The sequence below is a fragment of the Pongo abelii genome, chromosome 3, assembly GCF_028885655.2.
Source record: "Pongo abelii isolate AG06213 chromosome 3, NHGRI_mPonAbe1-v2.0_pri, whole genome shotgun sequence".
NCBI classification, from domain to species: Eukaryota; Metazoa; Chordata; class Mammalia; order Primates; family Hominidae; genus Pongo; species Pongo abelii.
Genome location: NC_071988.2, coordinates 187,247,617 through 187,267,141, shown reverse-complemented (window position 1 = coordinate 187,267,141; position 19,525 = coordinate 187,247,617). Strand labels below are relative to the sequence as shown.

The following is a 19,525-nucleotide window of genomic DNA, read 5'->3' as shown; positions in this document are numbered from 1 at the left end:
ATAAAACAAGAAAGGGAAATAATAAATAAATTATAAATAACAACAATTTATTTTTTGACATACTATATAGTAGAAAGTATTTTTAAGTTCTATACATAGCTAATAAAAGCTCCAAATTTAGTGGGTTTTAAGCACTACCTCTACAGAATATTTTTAAAAATCAAAGTTTGTTCATTCATTCAACAAAGTACTGCAAGACCATCAACAAAGTACTGCAAGACCATCTCTGCCCTTAAGAAGACCAGCAGAAAAAACTGGCAATGCAAAAATTATTGGATAAAGTGGAAAGCACCGTAATAAAGATGTTATGGAAAGGTTGTGGAGGGGGGTGGTGCTGCATTTAAATCAGACTGGGGATCAGAAAGGGCTTCCTGCAGCTATTGGCCTTAAGCTGAGTTCTAAAAACAAGTGAGAGTTAGCTGGATCGAGAAGGAGCAAAAGAATCCCAAAGAGAACATGATGTACTATCGCATGGAGACCTGAAGCAGCAAAGCAGAATGTGGAACTGTGGGCCGAGAAGAGTGGTGAGAAAGAAGGGTGGGAGTGAAGAAACTCTGGAGGGAGGTAAGCAGGGTCAGCAGAGCATGCATGGTCTCTCTAGAACAAAGCAACCCAGGTTTCTCTTTTGTGACCTGGGGATTTGAACACAACTCAAACATGAGTCAAGTGCATCTTTACGCCTACTTTCCTTTTGTCAGTAATCCCTCCTAGTGCTTTAGTTTCAAGATGGAACACAAGTGGAATTACACTTGAACACCTCAAAAACCACGTAACTAATGACATTTGGCTTCAATTACAATTATTCATTGATCCAAACCTTCAAACATAATACCTGCTGGCTGTCACTTACATAATTAACTTGGCCTTACTGACTTATTAGTTGATGTTAGTTAACTAATAAGGTTAAAACACTGCTAAAATATTATGCAGCCACATCCTGGGTTAGGTCTCAGAGCCACTTTACAAATTAAGGACATGTTTAGTTTTAGTATTCAATTTTTTATCTGTCTTCAGTAATAACATATTTTAAAACAGTATTCAGAGATGAGAGAGCTAACAAACTCTTACTAGTTTGTGTCACTGAGTATACAATGAGTGTACATCAGTGTGTGTACATTGAGTCTGGCCCTTACCTCTTTCCAAATTTGCATGCTTACAAGAAGCTGAATGACTTTTGAGTGAGAGAGCTACGAATGAAAAGTCTGGCACTAAAAATAATAAAAACTTCTTTTAGCAGCCCATATGCAAAGTCTTCCACGGTGAATTTCTAAGTTTATGTTCCTATTACTTGAAATACAATGAGGGAATAAACTGTAGGAAAAGAAGGCCTCCAAAATAATGGTATAAATAAGTTGTTATTTAGCAAAATTTGCATTTATTCATTCATTCATCAAGGACTGTGTGAGCTTACCAAAATAAACAAGATTAACAGCCATGACAGTATGAAGTTTAGTCATGTGAGGGAGACAGACAAGGAAATAAGTGATTATAAAATGAACCCATGACTTTAAGATGGGGCAAGTGTGAGATATTTGGAAACACACAGGAGAAGCTAGGCCCAACCTTATGGAAAAGCTTCAGAATGAAGTGCCTTCTAAGCACAAATCTAAAGGGAAAAGAACAGGAGTTAGATAGGCTTAATGTAAAACTCAAACAGCACAGAATAAAGAAAGGCACTCCATCTCCTAAATAAAATTATATCATGAAAATTGGTCCTTCTCAGGAAAAAAAGAAACTGCTTTGAAAAGGTATGAAACATGCCTGAACATACTAAGGCATCCTTGGGTCCTTGGGTCTTCTGATATAAAATGAATGAATTCCTAAGACTGAGAAAAACCTGTCACTGCTTTTAAAATGCACGGTGTCTATCTTCCTAAAAGTAAAATATGTCTCACAATAGGGTGACTGTAGTCAATAATAATTTAATGATACATTTAAAAATAACTAAAAGGGTATAACTGGATTGTTTATAACACCAAGGATAAATGCTTGAGGTCATGGATATCCCATTTACTCTACTGTGATTATTATACATTATATACCTGTATCAAAATATCTTAGGTATACATGAAGAAAAAGGGAGACTCACTTAAGTTCACTGTTTAATTCACTTGCCATCTAAGTAATGAAGTATGAATTCATACAATAACCACAATAACAATTTACCCAAAATTCAACAGCCACAAATCAAATGTTTTTATGGATGCACAACAGATAATCTAATCCTAGTAGTGATATAGGTCCCATGATGCCTAAAATCCTGGAGGAAAAACACAATAACCATTCCTTTAAGAGGGCACGTCGGGCTATTTTGCATAAATATCTTCTGGAATGTTAAGAACTGCTGTTATGAATGAACAACTCGATATTTATGGGTTGTACAGGATATAAAGGTGAACATTTGAATTGCTTCATATGATTCATCCTTACTGAACACTTTCAACTCCTAAATATTAAGGATCAAACTTATATTCCTTGTAAATAAAGCTAATAGGTTGTGCCCCCACCACTAATACTCATTGAAATTGTTAAAGCTCAAGTACAGTCTTATCCTACGGCCTAAAAAACAGTAGGATTTTTTTTTAAATTTATTTTAAAGACAAAATGCCACCTTTCAACAGTTGCTCTTTGGTCTTCTCCAAAAGCTAGCAATCTAATTTTGTCAATAAAACTTATCTGGGCCAGCCTGGCCAACATGGCAAAATCCTGTCTCTACTAAAAATATAAAAAATTAGCTGGGTGTGATGGCACGCACCTGTAATCCCAGCTACTCAGGAGGCTGAGGTGGGACAATCGCTTGAACCCAGCAGTCGGAGGTTGCAGTGAGCTGAGATCACGCCACTGCATTCCAGCCCGGGTGGCAGAGTGAGATTGTCTCAAAAAAAAGAAAAAGAAAAAACTTACCTGGGATACAGTCTGCTTCTCTGACCCCTCTTAGACCTAATACAGTGTGTTGCACATTATAAGCATTCTGTGAAGATCTATTGGGTTGATTTTGAAAATGTTGATGTTTTGAAAAATTTTCCCCCATCCACACTTGGGAAATTTAGAGTTAAGATCTGAATTTCCCACCAGAGATGCACTGCTGACCTAAAAGCCATCCTTTCACAACTCCAACATCATTAATCTTAGCATGATGCTCCGTTTCTCAAAAGCCTTCACTGAATCCCACTGCCCAGAGGATTAAGCCCGAATTCATCATACTATTTAAGCCTGCCACAATTCTGCCCTTCTCTTGCTTCCTAACCCTTTCTTCACAGACTCCCCAGGATGAACCCTTGATTCACTTTATCCAACAGATGATGTTTATTCCCTCCCTGGCTTGTGCAATTAATCATACCAGCAAAGACCTTCCCACTCCATCCCCTAGGTGAATCCTGCTGTACTCCCATCAAGGCCCAGCTGAAGCCCACCTCTGTGGGCTGTGTGAATTTCTCCCATGAGAATCCTTTTGGGCACCCATGATTTGCACACTTTTTCACTGCCTCATGCTCCTCTCTCTATGTGTCCAGCAGCTCTCTAGACACTCAAAGGGCGTGGGCTAAGTCTGATACTGTTTTTGGATCCCACACAGCCTTTCAGTCGTATTAGCTGATTAGGTGCTCACCAACACTTGTTGAATACATTGTTTACATATGACTGCAGGGTTTTTAAACCAAATAATTTCAAGATATTCGAGCTCTTACCAGGCTGGGATATAAAGCTAGGTCTCTGGGCCTCCTGTCTAAAAACAATTAGTTTAAGAAAACAATAAAATGTCATGTACTTTTTCTATCAAACAATTTTAATTCTGTAACTTAAACCTTACAGAACTCCTGTCTTCCTACCACCATTCCCACAACCACACCTTACATCAGCCATAATTGAAAGTGACTTTTACTCCTAAAATTTTGCTTCCATCAGCCAAAGGTTCACATTAACATTGTTCGGAGTACAGCTGTTGCTCTACCACTTTGAGGTTAGAGCCCAAGGGCAGAGTGGTGAGAACAAGGAAGTTCTCCCTTCCCAGAAGTCAGGAAACCACTCTCAGCTACCCTTTCTGGGCAAGAGGAAGTTGACGCAAGGACAGGAAATAATTAATGATTTTTCAGCTGTACAAGGAATAGGCCTCTTCAGAGATTTTTTTTTTAAAGAATTACTCAAAATGGCTATAAGATTTAAGAGTGGAAGGGAATGACATTTTTAAAAAGGTCTGATGAACCCCAATGACAGTCCATTTTTAAAAATACTGTTGGTTGGCGCTTTCATTAAAACAACTCAGGTTATAGACCTGGCAGCCAACACTCTGGCTATTCAAAGGTCATTCTTTGTTCTGAAAATCAGCATCAACTACCAGCCCAGTGACATACTAGCTGCTGAAAGGGTGCCACACAAAGAACAAGAAGGTACTATCTCACAGTCGCAGAGTTCACATCCAAAAAGGGGCAAACAGATGAATAAAGACTGGAGCTTATAAATAATCCTAGGGCCAGACAAGGACACCACAGGGCTTGCAGGTAAGCAGGAAAAACATCTCTAGGCTGAGAAGGTCAGAGCAGTACTGAACCTTAGACACCACCCTGCCCATTCCTCTCATTTTATACTCAGGCTGAAACAAGTAAAACAAATGGCTCGAGGCCAGAGTCTGTCCCAAAACTCAGGTCGTTCACCCCAAGGGAAGGAGCACTTGGTGTTACCTTCCCTGCAGTTTGGTGAGTCATGCCCAGGTCAACAGAGACCCACTCACATTAACACCAGCAGAAAGCCAAGGCTACCCGTGCCCCACCCATAGGAGTGGGGAAAAAGAACATTTGAATAGTCCTATTAAAAGTCAGTCTTTTTAGACTTCTCAAAGAGAAAAAAGAGCCATTAAAGATCCCAGTCTTAAAACAACCAGACTATTTTTCTTACTTTTCTTGCAGTTCCACTTGGTAACCAATGCATTTTACATTCTAATAACTACTGTCAAAACAGGATTAAAAACCTGAAACAGCACCCTCAGACTTGCTGGATTATCCCAGCTATATATTCTCCCAAAGAATAAGTGAAAATCCACATTTTGAAAATGTTGTCAAAGCGGTACTAGAAAGCAAATCAAATGATCCAATATTCAGTTTAACTTTCTCTTATCTCTCTCCAATCCGTTCTCCACCCAGCAGCCAGTGTGTTCAAAATATAAATCTGATCAGGTCACATTCCTGCTTAACACTCTCCACTGGCTTCCTCTCAAGGCAACTCTTGATTAAGACCAAAATTTCAGGACCTCAGTCCAATGGCCCCTCCCACCTACTCAGCTGCCTCTCCTGTGTGATTCCACCGCCATGTGCACTGCAGCAACACTGTCAGTTCCTCCGATGAGGCCAGCTCCTTCCCACCCTAAGATGTGGTACAGCATTCCCCACGCCTGGAACACTGTTCTCTCTCTCCTCACTCCCATCCTGACTTTATCCCCTTATCTTCTTTTCCTTCTAGATATCAGCATAATTATTCCTGTCTTCTCAAGAAAGCCTTTCCTGACCACTGTTATCCACCTTTCTAGCACCAGCAGCCCTCCTTTGCAGCACTTACTGTCATTACAGTAAATTATTTTTGTGATTCTTTGATGAATGCCTGCTTCCTGCAGTCAGCTATGGGCCCACAAGGGTGGCAACCATATTTGTTCTTGCTCACCACTGTACCTACAGTACCTAGCAGATAAATATTTATTGAATCCCTACTTTAATTAAAGAAGAAACAAACAAATGATGGGCCTAAAAGGGAGAGCTTTTAGGAAGCACAGAAAGATTAAGGGAAGGTTTAATCCCTTTTTAGCTAGGCTTTCAGCATTTCAGATAGATATACGTAGAGTACTTTCACAAAGGGAATGGTGGGAAAAAGCAGATCTTTCATAAAGTGCTAAGAAAATAAAACCAAGACTCTTAATACATACATTACCCTTTTAATTAAAAAAAAAGCTACTCATTTTTCAATCAACTTTTAATACTACTAAAAAGTTGCAGTGATCCTTAGTACACTTGAGAATTACCTCAGCAACAGGTAGGTCACTGCCCCCCAAAACTACCACCACTCCCACAAAAAAATGGTTACATTTGTCTCTAAAAGTTTCCTTCCATATTCTTTGCCACAGTAAGTTAGAAGCCCTAGACCAGCACTGTCCAATATAAACATAATGCAAGTCACAATTTTATAGTAATCACATTAAAAAGGTAAAATGAAACAAGAGAAATTAATTTCAATAATATATTCTCCTATTTTTTATTTTAACAGAAAGAAAATAGGGACAGAGGCTCACTGTGTTGACCAGGCTGGTCTCAAACTCCTGGCTTCAAGTGATCCTCCTGCCCTGGCCTCTCAAAGTGCTGGGATTATAGGCATAAGTCACCGCACCTGGCCTACTATATTCTTTTTAACTCAAAATATCTAGTATATTATCATTTCTACATGGAATCAATACATTTAAAAGTATTAATAAAATATTTACATTTCTTTTTTTTTGCATTTAGAAATCCCCTGTGTATTTTTCACCTCCAAACTATCTCATCAGACTAGCTGTATGTGGCTAAGTGGCTACCACACTAATAGAGGAGCCCCACACCATCCACACTTCTGATAAATTACTTGCTCTCTTCCTTTAAAAAACTTGCAGAAAAAGCTTTTAATGTTCTGTGTACCAGACAAAGCAACAACGGAAGGTTGATTATATATTCACTACAAACAACTGAAAAATAAAGGGACGAAACCAATGGTTGCATGTACATTAGTATAATGATACCTTCTTAATTCGTTCATGACTTTGAAAGCTTTCTTCATATGCCAAGGATTCACTGTCACTGGGCAGTGTTTTTCGGTATTATCATCTTTTGAATCGAGAGGCTTCTGATGACCCTGTTTTGTGCATCTGTACATAAAAGAAAAGAACAAAAACAGAAAAAGATCTTATTAAAGATCATTTAGTTCAGCTTATCAAGCTACAAGAGAGACAATGAATGTCTCCTTCCCCTACTTATTTAGAGGAAGTCTCATGGACAGAATATCCCAATATAAGGTTAAGACGATTGAGAACAGTTTCTGATGGACACTATAGTTTCAATTAAAAAGTGAGTAATTACCTCCCTGGTGTCAAAGTTCCGTCAAAGATCAACACAGAATATTCAGTAGAAGTGGCTTAGCAGATATCTCCAAATAAAACTGTTGAGAAATGATCTTCTCCATTGGAAATTAACTTGCTTTTACAAACTTCTATAGTCATACGTTATTAACAAACCAAGACAGAGCAGGATCATATTTTACACAAACTTCAGAAACATAGAATCTGATTTAAATTTTGCTCTCTACGTGCCAGGATATATTAACCCCATATATTTTGACCTATACTAACAAAAGATTAATCGAGATTAACCATGTTAGTTAATAGTTATTGAGTATTTACCATATGGCAGCCCTGTGCTGAGTAGTTTACTTTCATTATTTGGTTAATCCTCACAACAACTCTCTGAGCAAATTACTATTATTATCCCCATTTAACAGATGAGGAGAATAGCTTGAGTAACGTGGTGAATGGTAGGGCTGGGTAAGAGTATGGCCAGTCTGATTCTCCATCTTGTTCTTTTCACTAATATTTCAATACCATTTCCTACACTGAACAGTGAATATTTAAATTTACATTTTTTAAGCACACAAGGCTATACAAGCATTGCTACATGAATTATTCTTTCAAGACTTAGGACCATAAAATTAACCAAAAAAATCAGGGTCCCATGAGGAGGGGGGCAAGAATTAACTGCAAATTAACGAACACAAGACAACTTTTTGAAGCAATGGTTATAAAACTTTATAAATTTAATAAAAATCATTAGATTGCACAATTATAATGGGTGGATTTATGGTATGTAAATTATACCTCAATAAAGCTATTACATAAAAAATCAGGGCACCAATTTTTAACCAGGCTTAAAAAATGAAGTCTAAAAATATCATACTTGTATATACATCAAAGAACAAGCAAACATCGTTATTAATTGCTGCACTTCTCTTCCTTTCCTGACCCATTTCTAAAAAGACGATTCATTTTTAAACATTATCGTTCATTAATTCATTCAGCAATTTTTTTTTTAGTACCAACCATGTACCAATCACTACTCTTAAGACACTTGGAATATATCAGTGAATAAAACAAAGATCCCTAGCCTCATAGAGCTTGGAGTCTGGTGGGGGGAAAGGGGAAGACAACACAAGTCAGGGAAGCAACTGGCATGTTAGGAAATGGTGTTATGGAAATAGAAAAAGCAGGGCAGGGTGAAGAGAGTGAGAAATGTGGGGATGGTGGAGGGGTGTAATCTGCAGTAAATAGGGTGCTCAGGGAAGGCCTAGTTGAGAACTGAGATTTGAACAAAAGACTAGGGGGTGTGGGAACGTCCGGATGGAAGCAGTAACTACAGCAAAGGCCAATATGTACCTAGTATGTTCCAGGAACTGTGACCCATGCAGCTTTGGCAAAAGGCTGGGGCTGAGCAGGAGAGGGGAATGCAGATCACAAGGGCCTTTTAGGATATCCTAAGGCCTTTCACTTTGAGTGAAATGAGGAGACACTGCAAAAGAGTGACATAATCCGACTTACATTTTCCAAAGATCACTTTGGCTGCTGGTTGAGAACAGTCTACATGGGTGAAAGATGAAAAGAGGGCATCTATTTAGCAGGATATTACAATAATTCACTAAGAGATGAGAGTGGCTTAGGGAGGATAGTCGCAGTGGAGGTGATGAAAACTGTCTGGGTTCTGGACATTTTGAAGATACAGCCAACAAGATCTGTTGAAACAACCATATGACATGTCAAAGAAAGTCAGAATGACTCCAAGTCTTTTGGCCTGAACAAGAGAAAGGACTGAGTTTCTGTTCATTGAGATAAAGAAGGCTGTAGGTAGAAACTGTTTGAGATAGGCAGAGATCAAGAGCTGTTTTTATACATATTGGTTTTAAAACATCAGACATCCAAGTGAAGGCATCAAATCACCAGATAAATATTGGAGTCTAGAGTTGGAGAGAAAAGTTTAGCTGGAGGCAGAAATGTGGGAATCACTGGTTACATGGTTGGTACATGAAGCCATGAAACAGGTACTCAACATGAATATAACCTCTAAAATTAAGCAAACCCCAAACCCCAGAATCAGCACTAGTTGAAGCACCTGACTCTCTGAGGGCTTGCCTACTACAAGTGCACATCAGTTCTACTTCCTCACCGCTTGAGAGTTTTTAAGGGGCCTAACAAATGAATTAACGCAAGGCTTTACCTCCACAAGGAAAGCCCACAGCTGGAGTGGGAGAATAAGGAGATGCCACTCTACTCCCTATGCCCTCTTGAAGGTGTGTGTGTAGGGAATTAGTTACACCCAGTCTAAGAAAGGAAAAGCACTGATAAGTCTAGAAGCCAAAAAGATGGCAGAACATTCACGTCTGGAGGGAGAGAACTGGAAAAACACTTTATAGTATAAGACAGATGTTCTCATTCTACCTGTAAAGGAAACAGTAAGAAACCAGGGAAAAGGGAAACTGCGTAGATATATGCAACCCATGCAAACTTTCTAACCATGTAACACTGCATGTCCATATACGATAGCAAGGTAATACTTATTCTATATTTGCTTCTAGTTTAATAATTTAGAAGATGCAACAAAGGAAGAATGTTATATTGAGGATTAGCAAAACTATCATAAAAGAATTTTCAATGCTTGAAAGTGGAAGCAAAAGCAACTCTGCCCCAGAAAGAATGTCATGATTTAAGAGTCAGGAGTGTTTATATTTGCTTAAGAACTTAGGAATTAAAATTCCCTGCATTGGAGAATTCACTTTTAGACAGCTGCCATACAACAATCAATGCCCATATTGGTGCTCTCTTAAACCTATTTTCAGCTCCTCCTTTTTCTGATGTACTACAGAAACTCTGCAAAGAAGACTTTATTCAAAGGCTTAAAGGAATAAGTAAGAAAAAACACTGAATTTTGTTAAGTGTTCTCTGTACTGAGAGTCACTTACAAATACATCACCCCTTCTGCAAACGTCCATTTTCAAAACGAATGCCCTTTCCACAAATTTCCATTCCCTGTGTGGCTTTGTGTTAGATGGCTTCTCATTCAGAAGCAGAACGGAAAATGATGCATAATGTCTAAAACTATAGATGTGACATATATATATATACTAGGAATAACTAGTTAAGTGAGAGGTAAAGGTTTACCCTTTAGGTTGTACCACATTAAATGAAGAATTACACCTTTGCCCTGCTTCTCTTCTGAAGCAAAGTGCTAGCCTTTTCCAGAAAAGCTTCTCATTCTAAGAACTGTCTTCCTTAAAATACCTGAAGAAGATATTTTTCCAAGTTCCTTTCACCTTTAAGTCTTTATCCAACTCTTAGACTCCTCAAGTAGTCTGGCAATTATCCAATAGCCTATTGTTATCAACACATACTCTAAAATAGTTGAAGTTTCCCAGGGTTTGGATCCCAGTGTACTGCTATGTTTTATCATAGATATCCTAAAGCCTTCCTTCAGTGACTGACTTCTGCAAATTCCCAGCTGTGGACACAGGTGGCTTCTCAGATGAGGTGACTTTCTGACTCTGCCTAAGATACACTATTGATGATAACTGAATTCTCAGACAGGAAGAAAATAAAGACTCTAACAGGGCTGTCTCCCTCAAATAGTCAAGATTTCCAAACCAGGCAAAGGTTTAAATCTACTGTAACAATTCTAAGAACACCACAGAAATGAAGTAAAACTTCTTTAGATATTTATTATTGGCTTTGAAACAATGGTTTTCAGCAGAGTGAGAGAAAGATCAGAATTACCCAAGCAATTTTTTCAAGCCACAAATAACCACCCCTTCTCACATGAAGAGTCACACAAGCCCTTTTTAGAATTAGCTATACATACATGATGGCATCTCCAGTATAGGGTAAAGCCAGCAATGCGTGATTTTTAAAAATAGTAATAATAACAAAAGTCATGTAATATGTCCTGCCACCAACTTACCTCCCACCTCAGAATCATCCCAGATTAAAAACAAATGCTTTAGAAAATATGTTGCATTTTTAGAAAAAAAAAAAATGCAACTATTCATGTGAATGATACAGCTGCAAAGTTTAACAGGAGATCAAAGACATTTTGACATTTAGGACATAAATACTTGGCCCTTGGGTGGTCACCATCACTGTTCTCCCCTTTGCCTGTTCACCTCAAAAGCTGCAAGACTCCCCTGCTTGCAATGAGTCAACCACCATTACTCACAAATTTATCCCCAGTTCACATCAGCAGCTGTTGTTTTCAAAGTCAACATCCATGCTGTACTGTTTTGAGGTTTCTCCATTACTTTATAATATTTATTCTATTTCTCTGCTATCTTCCCAGCTAAACTTGCATTCAGAAGCAGGCATCTTACTAGCATTGCTCTCATACACAAATCCAGGATATCAGAAGTACAGAGTCAACCATAACTAACATTTTAACTAAAATTTGTTATATCATTCTACAGTTTCTCAACAAAATACTCTCACATCCTTCAAATAAATAACCACTATATTACTTAGAGGCTGTGAAGGTAGAAGACTTTCTCAATTGGAAACACGTTTGGGTCTATGGTAGGGTTGTGATTTCAATTTTTGCAGTTAGCTAAGGCAAAGAGACACACTGCAAATTTTCTTCACATGTCTGGAATTTAAACTTTTATTAGGTACGGAAACAGCAGACTAACTAATCTACAAACGTATGTTCATATTACCAAATAAATATAGCTTTTTAAAAATGTTAACATTTGCCCTATAGACATGTAAGAACTTGGATTAGGTCTTCAGTATGTAGAACTGAATATGAGGTATCTTGTGAGATAAAAACTTTGATCTCTTTTTTCTTTTTATTACTTACTTCTCCAAGGGAAAAAAAAAACTTCTGATCTTGCATCAAGACACAGAATGCCTTTCAGACAATATCATAATGCCACTGAATATTTTAAATATATATAGTTAAAAATTATTTTTCCAATTTTCCAGAGCTGAAAAGGAAACATCTAGAAAAGCTTGAATTGCCAAACTTTACTAAAATATATTAGCAGTTAAAAAGCAGAGCCCTGAACTCACTAAAGGGCAGAGGGAGGTATTAAAGAGCACCCTATTCTCCCTGGAGAATTCGGTTGTGCGGCTGTATGTTAAGTGTGTGGGGAAGCACTGGCAGGAGGAGGAGGTTGGGATGTCTGAGGTGGATGGAAGTTGGAGTATAATTGCTCTCTGATAGTAGAACAATAGAGCTGTAAAAAGCTCTGCTTCAGTTCAACTCAGCTTTCTCTCCCTCTTTCCCTCCCACCTACATGACAAACAGAACACAAATCAGGCACTTTTTGTCCCTGACAGTGACTATTACCAGGAAAAGGACCACGGTAAAAGCATGTCTTATGCAAGATCAATCTCCTAAGGAATATTTTATAAATAACTAACAAAGCATTGTCAGAGTGGGATATTTTTGAGGTGCTAAAATATGGAAAAGGAGGTCGATGATCCATTTCAAACATTTCCATTTATTTTATCACTTATATTTCTGACTTTTCTTTTGCCCCTCTTCCTAGTATTGCCATCACTTGGTTGGTAAGGGGGCGGCAATATGACTCCGCAATTCAGTTGACTGGGATACATTTTCCAGCACTCAAATGAAAAGGTACTAGATGAGGACCAGAATCAGAAAGAAGCCCAAAATTGTAGTTCTGTCTATGCCAAATACTAACCAAGAGAGCCTGGATTAGTCACTTAGCCTCTCTGGGCTTCAGACTACTTATAAAATTTACTTCACAAATATGTCTGATGTGAAATGTAATATGAAAGTCAAAGATAGTAATACCTCACCTACTTATCTCAGGGAGCTGTATAGGCACTAGGCACTATATGAATGTAAACAAAGTTTAGAAGAAGTGTTGAGTTCAGGATCTAAACTGAATATGCAGATATATTTTTATGGATCTTATTGGCCTTCATTTTTAATTGCAACATTCAATTCAAAGTTAATAGCAATATTCAAAATGACCAAAGCCAATAAATTAAGTATTTAAGTGCTGCCTAGATGCCTACTGCATGCCATGTACTAAGAAGGGTAAGAAACATTAGGAAGGCTGAACTGAGATCTTCCTCCATTTACTATCTAAACAGGAAGTACATGGGAAACCACTAAGGAATGGCACAAGTCAGTACATAGGTGCAGTGACAAACACTATAGGAAAGCAACGATGAGCTGGAATGAGCTGGAGTAAAGAGGAAAGACTTGGTGAAGGAGATGGGGCTCCAATGGGGCCTTGGAGGAACTTCGAGTTGTTATAAAAGGGGAGAGAAGAAGAGAAGCATAGGAAAAGGCTGGAGAATCCTGGCTTGTGGACAAGGGAGAGTTTTAAAAGCACATGATGATCTTGGATATATAGGATAAGATAAAATGACGAAGGGCTGTGACTGCCTGAGTCTCTGGTTTTGATAAGTCACTTCACATGACTCTAAGATGTTGGACGGTTAAAACCGTGGGGACTGAAGGATGAGGACAGAATACATAGAGCTCAATAGAAGACCAGTGAAAAAGTTCAGGTATCAAGTGATGAAATCCATTCATCAGAATAGTAGCAACCAGAATGGACACTTGAAACCAAGACCACAGTTCCTGGGGACTGATAAGATGTGGAGGATGAAGAAAGAGAGAGAAATCAAAGACTATTCCAATGTATTGGTTGTCAGGGACCAAAAGAATGGTTATCCCATTGAATAAGTGGAAATGTTATAAAATGAAGTCTGTTTGTGAACAAACATCAGTTTTGAATATATTGGGTTTAGAGGCATGAGCTAAGAGTAGAGATGTGAGAAGTTCAAAATTCCACACCAAAGCACAGACCTAGAGCCCAGACTTAAGATATAGATGGAGCTAGAACTCAGAGATTAACAGTTGATTGAAAAGAACTGGCCAAGGCCTACTTCCGTGAGGAAATACTGCCCACAAACAGTGATAGAAGAGAAGTCATGCAAGACAGAAAAAAGTGATACAACAGAGAGATTAGAATCCCAGTTTTTCTAATACTTGATAAGCTTGAGAAAGTAACTTAAACTCTACTTCTTCAGCTGATAAATAAGACACCTACCACTATAAGGTTGTTGACAAGATTAAGTGAGATTAAGTGATAAAGTATGCAAATCACATTTAGCAACCTAAAAACCAGAGAAGGAAAACAAGAAAAAGAGCTATCATAAAAAGCAGGGGCTTGTTTTTCAAGGTAAAATCAGAGAATGGAACTGGTCAAAGGAATATTTTAGCAAATGCCAATAGTCCGAAATGTAAGAAAGTACAGTGTATAACACACAAAAAGTTACTGACCCACTCACTGCAGCAATTATCTCATCAGGGGAAGAATTCAAGAATGCCTTTGCGCTTGCTATTCTCTCTACCTGGAATGCTATTCCCCCTCTGGATTGTGCTAAAATATCACCTCGTCAAAGACACCCTGACCCTATCTGAACTATTATTCTTATTATTCTCTACCCTTTTATCCTGCTTCATTTTTGTTTACTGTAATACTACTAACAATATTACATATTTGTTTGCTATTAGTTTCAATCATAGGAAAAGGAACTTTGTTTTCTGAGATATCCCCAAAATCTGGCCATAGTAGGCACTCAATAAATATAAATTAAAAACTCAAACTACCTCATCATAAAGAGTAAATGCATTTGGATTTGGTAGAACACTACAGAAATGCAACTTAATGTGAATTTCCTTCTCTGGATCACCTTAAAAAAAACCTTCTGCCTGATCTTAAGAAAGAAGTTCAATGGTCTTCATAAGCACTACTAGTGTAAATCCGTAACAGCCATAGATGAGTAAACTTACGGTCACCTTTAGAAAAGCACATTTACTAATATTTACTGAATGCCTACCATGTACATCAGAAACAAAAGGTTTGGGGCATTTTGTGGGGAGTAGGTGGAGTGATTTCCCAGCATCAGAAATTTTTTAAACTACTACATAAATGCTACCTATTTCCAGAATTCACTTCTCAAGTTCCCAAATGCACCTCAAAGTTGTCCCTATATGTAACACTTCCTTCAACACACATTGATCCACATGTCTTCTTTCACCATTACCTTGTTTGTGGGCCATTATTACTCCTAAATATTTTAAATGTCTTTGTCTATCAGTGGAGAGATTCACCTGTGATATGAGAGATGCCCACTGTACATTTAATTAAACAAAAATAAGAATACACTCCAATGCACTATAACAGACGAACAAATGAATACTGGGTATCCTGTAGCAAGTTTCCAAATTCATAGCAATTCAATCTTAGAAACAACATTACAGGTCATCTGGTCCAGTGGACTGCAAATGTCAGGCTTCAATGAACTTTTTACTGATCTATGTCAAAATGAGGACAATGTAATAAGTTTTCATAAGGCTAAATTTTTTAAATTTAAAGACAATCCTTTAGTCAGATTATATTCTTCCTTATATTTGAGAAAGGATATTAAAATGTTTTTTTCTTTCATAAAAAGATGGTGATAGTTGATCACTGTTGTTTCATAAATAATTCTTTTACTTAGCAAAACAAAAAACTTAGCAATTGTTAGACTTCAATTGTTTTTTTCTTTTTTTAATTTTACAGGTCAGTTAAATTCAAAAATGTGAGAACCTCTGCTCTAATCCAACCAATCTTCTGCTGCCTAAATGCCTTAGAACACGGTCAACAAGTTGTTTTTCTGCCTATGCATGAACACCTCTGATGACAAGTCTCTAGTAATGTGGAACCATCAACTGAAAAAAGATATGGTTCTATCTTAGGGATGTTTGCTTAGTTTTGTGAAGGAAAAGCAAAAAAAATCAAGGCTCATAGAGAGTAAGCCGACTTGTGAAAATGGAGCCAGTAAAAAAACAAGTGCCAAGAAAACTGATCAGTAAGAGAAGATCAGATGGATGCACTCAGGCCTATACCTCACAGTCTTCCTTCAACTTATTATGAAAATCCTTTATACAAATAACTATAAAAGCCAGACTGTAAAATACATTCCTGAGGTCAGGGCTGGTCAATTTACATTTCCTTTTGCATATCTCAGTTTACCATCTGAAATTCCTTTACTAATCTACATCTAAACTGCATCTCTCAATTTACTACCTGAAATTCCTTTACTAATCTACATCTAATTTTTTAGTTACACATCTTTCAAGTTTGATCAGAAGCAAATGTAACACAGTCTCAATATCACCCAGACCCCAGAATGCAACAGAATCTAAATGCCACATATACTCAAGTATGCAAAAAACAATAAGCACAAATATACAGTTCAACGACAATTTTTAATTATATGAGAATTAAAAAGGATGAAAGTTGGAGGCAAGGAATAGAAAAAGCACAAGAGATCAAAAGCTAATTTCAAGGAGTCCATCCTGAAGGAAACAGGAATGGTGGGTACAGATGCCTGACATCCCTCCAAGACAATGTGCCAACAGGCCAATGGAGAACAAGGTGGGATCTGAGAACAATGTAAATCTGGATGTTAAAAGAGAAACACAAGCAAAAGCACCACGCACAGTGCCAGGCAGAGACAGGCATTCAAATATTTGCACATTGAATGAATTAATAAACAGACACTTAACACAAAGAGAACCTGGGGCCGTGCTTCCAACCACACCATCTAAGGCACTTTAAGTCCAGGTCATCTTTCTTTGCCTTAAAGCTCAGGCTAAAAATCTAACTTTATGAAAAGCTGAGTCTTCCTAATAGTTTCCACTGGCCTCTGTTCTAGCCCAGCTCTGGCAGTGAGGCCCGGTAAAGTTCCTTCCTAAAGACACTGCCTGCACGTCTCAAATCCGGCACACGGGATCCATGGTGGAGGGATGTTAATGGGAGTGGAGGCAAACAGGCCAAGGGGTGGCAAGGAAAAAAACTATTTCTGATTCACAGAATGGCAAATAACACCATAACGAGTTCTTGAATTAGGTTTAATCCTGGATAGAACCAAATGAAAATAAAAACCTATTTGTATTTATAATTAAATAGACAGAAACAATGAAAAAGTCTCACCAACTTTAGCCACCCATGATTGAAAGGAGTTTTAACAAATCTTTCATCCATGCTGGCATTCCAGGTTTTCCATTATATCTCAGCCTCTCATTGTTCCAGCACTATTGATGGAATCTCAATGCCAAAAAATGGTGGTCATCAAAATTATGATTAGCTGATCTACCCTAAAGTCAGTTTATCAATGTCTGAATGCATACATCAATTTCATTTTTCATTATTTCAATTTAAATCATCTGTGTCTCTATTCCCTCCCTCCAGAGCCTGCTTTCCCACACCCTTCTTTTCACCTGCATTCTAAGTATTCCCTTGTTCTTTCCTTTAGTTCCCTCTGTTCCAAAAGTAAAAAGGAACTGCAGGAACTTACACAGAAGGCAGGTTTACTACAGATAACATACCTACATGTTACATATTACATACCATATGTTGTCTAAATACAGCTAGCATATCCTGCCTTAAGTGCTTCTGAGCCTGGGCAGACCCCCGTGTGCTCATGCTGCTGATGTGAACCATCCACCATCATATTTCCTAGGGGTTCAGGTGCCTTCCTCCAGCCTGCTGAAGAACATCACCAAATCTCAGAGCCCTCAAAACCAGCTATCGAGAAGTGACTAAGCCCCTGCTTCTGTCAGCCCAGGAAGGCCAATTCAAGAGTCTTATCATCTACCCCCTAGATTTCCACGACCTGTTCCACTCAAGCTAAAAATTCTGAAACGCACTTTTAGAAACTGTCGTTCCAGAATCCCATTAGCTCTCCTAAAAGGGCTGAACATCAAAAAAATTATTCAACCCAAGCCAAGTATCCTTATTTTGGCTGGAATTCTGCCAAATAACCACAAGAGACTGGTGCGGTACAATCGGCATGAAGTGAAGCTTGCCAAATCTGACCGGAGAACGACAAGCCTCCATGAATAAGCTCTCACGAAAAGGTAAACCATTCTTCAAGATGAGGTTTGTCTGCGATTTGAAAAGTCAGATTCAAAGGACCCTTGTTCCTTCCTAAGAGAAGAGGGAACCAAAATTGAAATTTTCGAAACTCCTAGGTATTCACAGTTCACTTTTACCAAGATGTTTTTAAAACTAGAAACTAAAATTAAAAAAAAAAAACCCTTGTTCTGAATAATGCAATAATGTTTTCTACATAATGTTTCAGCTATTATTTCTAGAAAGTAATTCTGTTGCCAGTGATCTTGAATGTACTTGGGTACCAAAGAAAAAAGACACCTGTGCCTGGCAGGTCGATACGCTACTAATTTGCCCGAGGTACGAAGGAAACAGAAGATACTCTGATTTCTGGATAAAACGTTCTGCAGTGCCAGGTAAAAGAGGTCACATGCCCTGAACGGCCGCCGCTCATTTAGAGTGATGCAAAAGCTCCTCAGATATTAATTTTGTTAGAAATTCGGGGAATCAAGCAACCTAAGATCAATTCATTTAGACAGCGGGTGACTGGTACTTTCCAGTTTCCTTTTTTCAACGGACTCAGTGCATCCTAGCCTGATCTCTTATAAAGGGGTAGGCAAACTGGGCACCAGGTGCCTATGCATTTCAGGAAGGTACACACAGGACCTGCAGGGTCACCCATACACAGCCCCACCCCGAATCTTCTATCCGCCTGAGATGGGGAAGACCCTTCCCCAGAATCCTGGGCAGCGTTTTAAGTCACCGCCTGGCCAGGCTGAGTTTCCGTCCGCGTCCGCTCAGGACTGCGGGCACCGCGCCTCGTCACGCCCCGCATCTCCCACCTCCCGCCGGCCCCGGCGGCTGTCCCCAGAGCTGCGCCCGCGGCCGGCGACACGCGCCGCAGCGGCGCGCTTATCCGCAGCGGCGCAGCCCGCCCGCCCGCTCACTCACGCGGGAGGCGGCGGCGTCTCCATTGTGGCTCCTCTCGGGCTTCAGAACGCAGGCACCGACCAACACCGCCAGCACCATTCCAGCCGCGGACGCCGGCACTGCCCGCCCGCCGAGCCGCGTTCCATCCGCCCCGGAGGGGGCGCCGCGCTCGCCTCACCGCGCGCCACCACCTGCGGCGGCGGCCCCCGCGGCCATGGCCCGCTTGGCCGGGCGCGCTCCGTCTATTGCGCGGCTCCCGCGCTCGCCCGAGTGCGGGGCGGCGGCGACGGGACCGGCGCGCGCGCGGGCTCGGCCACTTCCGGGTTCGGCCCCGGCCGGCGTCGACGCTGTGACGGGACTGCGATGCGGCCTCCCGCTGCGGCCGAGGACCCCTCCCTCGGCGCCTCCCCTTCCTCCTGCTGCTGCCGCTGCCGCTGTCGCTGCCGCTGCTGCTGCTGCTGCTTCTGCTTCTGGAGGCGGGCAGGCGCCAGCCGGGAGCGGGGCGGGCGTGCCCAGACGCTGGCCCGCAGGCCGGGACGCGGGCGGCGACCGCCCACAGCGGGTCTGTGGATCGCCGGGATGGGGGCGCTGGAAAATGGGAGCGGAGGGGGTTCTCCGTGCAGGAAAAGGGCGG

General features: G+C 39.9%; 1 protein-coding gene across 3 annotated transcripts in view; it reads right to left on the bottom strand.

Annotated features, from left to right (window-relative positions):
- The window catches only part of KLHL2 (kelch like family member 2), a 114,923-nt gene extending 95,672 nt beyond the window's left edge, over window positions 1-19,251 (bottom strand). Inside the window, exons 1-2 of one of the 3 annotated variants that reach the window (XR_008524855.2) lie at window positions 18,913-19,057; window positions 6,752-6,877 (exon numbers count right to left, since the gene is read on the bottom strand). Coding sequence is in view for 1 of the 3 variants with exons in the window: in XM_002815268.4 (XP_002815314.3) it covers window positions 6,752-6,877; window positions 18,913-18,935 (149 nt within the window). In the remaining 2 variants the exon portion in view is untranslated. Of the gene's footprint in view, window positions 1-6,751; window positions 6,878-18,912 lie in introns of those variants that run through there. The other 2 variants (XM_002815268.4, XM_054554673.1) reach the window with 2 other exon arrangements.
- Window positions 19,252-19,525: the final 274 nt, after the last annotated feature.